The sequence below is a fragment of the Dendroctonus ponderosae genome, unplaced genomic scaffold (genome assembly GCF_020466585.1).
Source record: "Dendroctonus ponderosae isolate FM_Combo_2020 unplaced genomic scaffold, Dpon_F_20191213v2 Dpon_F_20191213_2, whole genome shotgun sequence".
Classification (NCBI taxonomy): domain Eukaryota; kingdom Metazoa; phylum Arthropoda; class Insecta; order Coleoptera; family Curculionidae; genus Dendroctonus; species Dendroctonus ponderosae.
In genome coordinates, this window is record NW_026018165.1 from 10,160,591 (window position 1) to 10,165,307 (window position 4,717).

The window sequence follows — 4,717 nt, forward strand, 5'->3', positions numbered from 1 at the left end:
ATTTCTACAAGGTGGCAAATGAAACAGAGCAAAATTTTCTTGGACAAAAAACATTTTTTTTTGGTATTTCAAAAGAAAAAATGTGTTAATTTTATGCTCTAATTCATTTACAGAGTCGTGTTAACAAAATTAATTTTAGGTATAAAAGTGATAGTTTTTTCTTTGAATCGATTAACAAAAAACAAGGCTCATATTGAAGCCAAAACCTCGCAGCCGATTTCTGAAAAAAATCTCAATATACGGGGTTGCATAAATGAGAGAAATGCAAGAATTTGAAAGTAAATTCTTCTTCTTCCAAAATCACAAATTTTCAGTAGCCTGATTTGTGATTTGTGTAATTGTTTATGCAAACTTGAATATCACTTTTGCATGTTAGATTTTCTCTGAAGTTTCAGCTTCAAAATGAGCTCAACATTGTGAAAAGCGGAATAAGAGCAGAAAAGTTATCGCTGCAAGACCAAAGATTGTTTTTTCCAGACTACCCAGTAAATAAAACAAATGGCTTAAAAATTAAAAAACTGTTTCGAGCCATTTGGTTTATCCTCAAACTTTTGGTGCTAAAATACATAAAACTTTTTTTATATCCAACTAAGAGCTTGCCAAACTGTGAAAAATTTTGCAGTTTTTTCATTTGCTGCTTTGTAGAAAATTTTTCTAATTTGCAAAATTTTTATCAAAACATCGACTGACAGAAAATACATACAACCTCAATAACGCTTCAAACGAAGACCAAATCGCTCCAAGCGATCAGAATTTATCCAGTTCCAAAGTAAGGGCAAATTTGGCTGTGTAACGTTCATTTTATTGAGCAGATTAAATTCGCATAACATCGCATTACTAAATATATTTTTCATCTTCTATTTAACTATCTGTTGCAGAAAAAGGCTTATAGATTATACCAAACAGAGAATGCATTTTTTTCTCTGATCATTGAAAACTTTTCGTATTTGTTAACAATAAATAGCACAATTAATCAGATTGAGCGATACAGAAAACTTGACAAATCAAAGAAAATATACATGTGTTTATATTAAAAATAACAGAGCAATATGCAGCATAATACAACTAAACATTAACCAAAAGTCGCGATTATAAGCGAGAACATGTTTTACAAATCACATTCAATTGACGTAAACAAAAAATCGGAAAGATTTACAACAATTAATATAGAAATGTCAACAATTCAATGTGCTCAATAATTATTTAAATATTTAAGTAGGAATGTTAACAAAACAAACTGCGATGTATTTTCATTTCTAAATTCCTAAAAACTTTTCTAATACGCTCAAATACTTTTTTTATTGTGAAAATTTCATATCTTTACAAACTTGTCCATTAATCTTCAACTCCAAAAACCTTAATCTTGTGTATAGAAAAGCAGATTTTAGTCATATCCGCTGCTATTATGTTGCTCTTCAAATCCCGTATATAAATGAGTATATCGCTCTATGAAATTTTTTAATTACTGGTATGCAGGCGGCAGCATCTGACTCTAATTTACCCGCAGGGAGAAAAAGAGCTTTCGGTCTTTACAAAACCGAGCCAGATTTTCGAATACTTTTGTTATTCATCCCGGATGTTATAATTGCACGGTTAGTATGAGGCTTGCAACAATATGCGGAATAATTAAAACGCAAACCTTGTTTTTGATGACGATTGGAAAACTCTATACTGCACACAATTTTCCGTTGTACAATACGCTTTGTACGGTCTGCAGAGAGTATATGCAGACTTTATATTAGGTGGTTTACAAATATTTTCAGAATGTATTAAACATCAGAAAAAATTGAAGTTCTCTGCGTCTGCACTTGAAATGTAGGTAACCATGATATATTATAATTTAAAACCAATGATCAAAATGTATTAGTTACAGACGATTAAAGATTTAAGTATAATAATTAACCCACGACTTTATGAGTATTATTTTCAGGCTAAATCCAGCCTTTCAGAGTTAATAGGGTCGAATCTGTTCCTACTAGTAACCTTTAATGGCTCTGATGATGCCCGAAGTTCAATTTCCCTCTCAGTATTTGCAAGACCCGAATAACACCCCAGTTTTCAAAGAGTTAATTTAAAAATCAAAGAATCCAGAAATTAAAAGTCAGAAAAATGGTATAATTAATTTTCCGCTGTGTTTCAGTGCGCTTTCAAGCAACCTTTACTTTAATAGAAGGTGGGTTTTCGACAATGAATTGCAAAGCTCCCAAAGCATTTAAAACCACGCCACTCACAATAATATTATCTTTTAATACTCGAGGACGCTTGGGAGATTTTTTCGGTTCATAAATTAATCTCATACGTTTACCTTGACGATTTAAACCATAAAAATGGCTTGCTTTTTAAAAAATTTCTGAGAAAAGCACAAAGCGGATCTGAAAAAGAATAACAACTTTCCAGTTAAATATATTAATTTGGATGCTGCCTTATGGGTTTTGTTTAATGGATTTTTATTTGCAAAAAGCATAATCTAATGATAATGTTAATTTTACTGATGGCTGCATTTGCTGTTCGATTCGAAAGATAAACTTGCAGTAGTTTTATAAATTATGCACATAAAAATTTATATGATAACCTAAAATGTAATTTTTCACCTGTTTTGCACGGTGGTTGTTGTAACATATTAGACAAATATTCGCCTACAAAATGTTAACTGTTTACGAGGGCACTGCTTTTGAAATTGCAAAATGGTGCACAAAAATGCAAAATGGAAATGCAAAAATGGAAGACGGTATCAACTTAGCAGAACGAAACAAAAGTCGAAAATAATCTAATATTTTGCCCGTGAAGTGCATCTGCTGAAGTGACTGATAAAAACTCGAGTGAAATCGACAATATTTCGAAATAACATATACCAATAAAACCAGGTGGAGGAAAAAATATCGCAGAGGGTCGAGGAAAATTTACCGCAGAATATACGTCATTTAGGATATTTCTTCGCGTTCCTTGATGGAGAACTGACTGAACTGGTTATTACTGAAAGGAATAGAAACGCTTGGCGAAAAAAGCAAAAGCTTAATATGAAAAAAATAGGGACAAAGCATTTCATTGATTTACAAAGGGTCGCAGGTCTCCGATCCGATTTTCCATGCATAAAAGTGTCGCAATGTGTATTAGCCAACGAGATAGACATAATGAACATTGAATCTTAGTGTTACTTTCGCTATGGCTGGTGTAAAAACGGTTTGGTTTTTGGAAAATAACGAAGTATTGTTTTGGGAGGCTGTACAAACTATCAGTTTAAAATTTTTGTAACTAAGAGTAAATAAGACTAAGATGTGAACTTAAACCACTTGTTAACAATTTAGTTAAATAATAATTAGAAATAAAAACAAACGTTCCTTTTGGTGTAACAAAAAGAAAAACCATTCAGGTTCCATTTGTTGCATTTTTGTATTACCGATTGGTTTGTAAAAAATAAGTAGATCCGCCTCATCTGGTGAGTTTCTATAATGCAAATATGAAAGAAGCTGGTAGTTCTGATCAGAATGTCGGTTTCTTGATCAAGGGAAAGAAATTCCACTTTCCATTCATTCATACAAGATGCGTGGCAGAAACACAAGCAAACTGAAGGCGATCTACACCAATTATGGCTTAGAAGCCCAGTAGCTTTCTCATTTCTGAGTCGAAATAAAAAACAATTTACTTATCAGAAAGACCATTTATCTTCGCCGTCAAATTGCTGGAACGGATCATACGATCAAACACATCATCTAAACGATGGCATAAAAAGACAGAAACTCGCTGTGCAAAATGTGACATTGCGCTGCATGAAAAATGTTTCATCCACTACCAGGCTACATTAATTCATCTCAATTATTTCGGAGTTAATACGACAGATATGTATCTACCTAATGTACTTAAAAAAGCCATTGAAAATTTTAGTATTTTTACATCAATAAAACGTCTTAAATTGAAAAGGATTATTCTAGACGTTCAAGTGGAACGCTAAAACACAGAGTATTTAGGCACATCATCTGGGCTTAAATAACTTTGCTCTGGTTGAAGAGCTAATGACAATATTATGGCTTTACAAAATGAATCTGTAATCTTTCAATTTTCTCCAAAAATTTGGCTATTAATAACTTCAAAATACATATCCACATTATCGATGAACTTTTTAAATATGATAAATATTTGGTAAGACAGAACAGATTTTGAAATATTGGTTAAAAATTGATTGATTTATGCTTTTTTGCACGCCCGCATATACAAAGCAAAAAGCTAGAACCAATCTGACTGAAATCACAGACCTTCAGAGGCACAAATAGTGCTCATTTCAATGGCGCAAAAATCAATTCATCATGTCTTATTTGCAATCCCTGGCCATTGCTTTCATATACAATTCCAATATTCGCTAAAGCAAAATCACATAAACTGAGGCTTCAATAATTCTTAATTCAATAAAACTTTGAACTTTCATTTTCAGCTATTAACCACTGCCCTCGCATATACACCAATCCCTTAAACGGAATCACTTCGGTTGGAACAATGAATCATCCCGACTAAAAGCTAAAAGCCAAAGAAATATTCACTGTTATCCAGACCTGAAAATCGGAACTGATGGGCCCACTTGGCAGTCTTCACGTGAAGCGGACGTTCGGAAACATAATTCGACGGAAAATCAATCCAGATTAGCGAATATGAACGAAATTTTAATATCGGTTCGCACATGCAGTCGAAATCCCATTAAAAACTTTTAATAATTTTAGGGAATTTA

General features: G+C 32.6%; 1 protein-coding gene and 1 long non-coding RNA gene across 2 annotated transcripts in view; one reads left to right on the plus strand and one right to left on the minus strand.

Annotated features, from left to right (window-relative positions):
• LOC109539003 overlaps window positions 1-2,816 on the minus strand; it is a 138,203-nt gene extending 135,387 nt beyond the window's left edge. The window contains exon 1 of the mRNA XM_048663771.1: window positions 2,592-2,816. Within this exon, the coding sequence (XP_048519728.1) occupies window positions 2,592-2,619 (28 nt within the window). The 5' untranslated portion in view covers window positions 2,620-2,816. The remainder of the gene's footprint in view (window positions 1-2,591) is intronic.
• Window positions 1-4,717, plus strand: part of LOC125503429 — an 8,335-nt gene extending 3,618 nt beyond the window's left edge. Inside the window, exon 2 of the long non-coding RNA XR_007280843.1 lies at window positions 4,427-4,717. This is a non-coding gene — a long non-coding RNA (uncharacterized LOC125503429). The remainder of the gene's footprint in view (window positions 1-4,426) is intronic.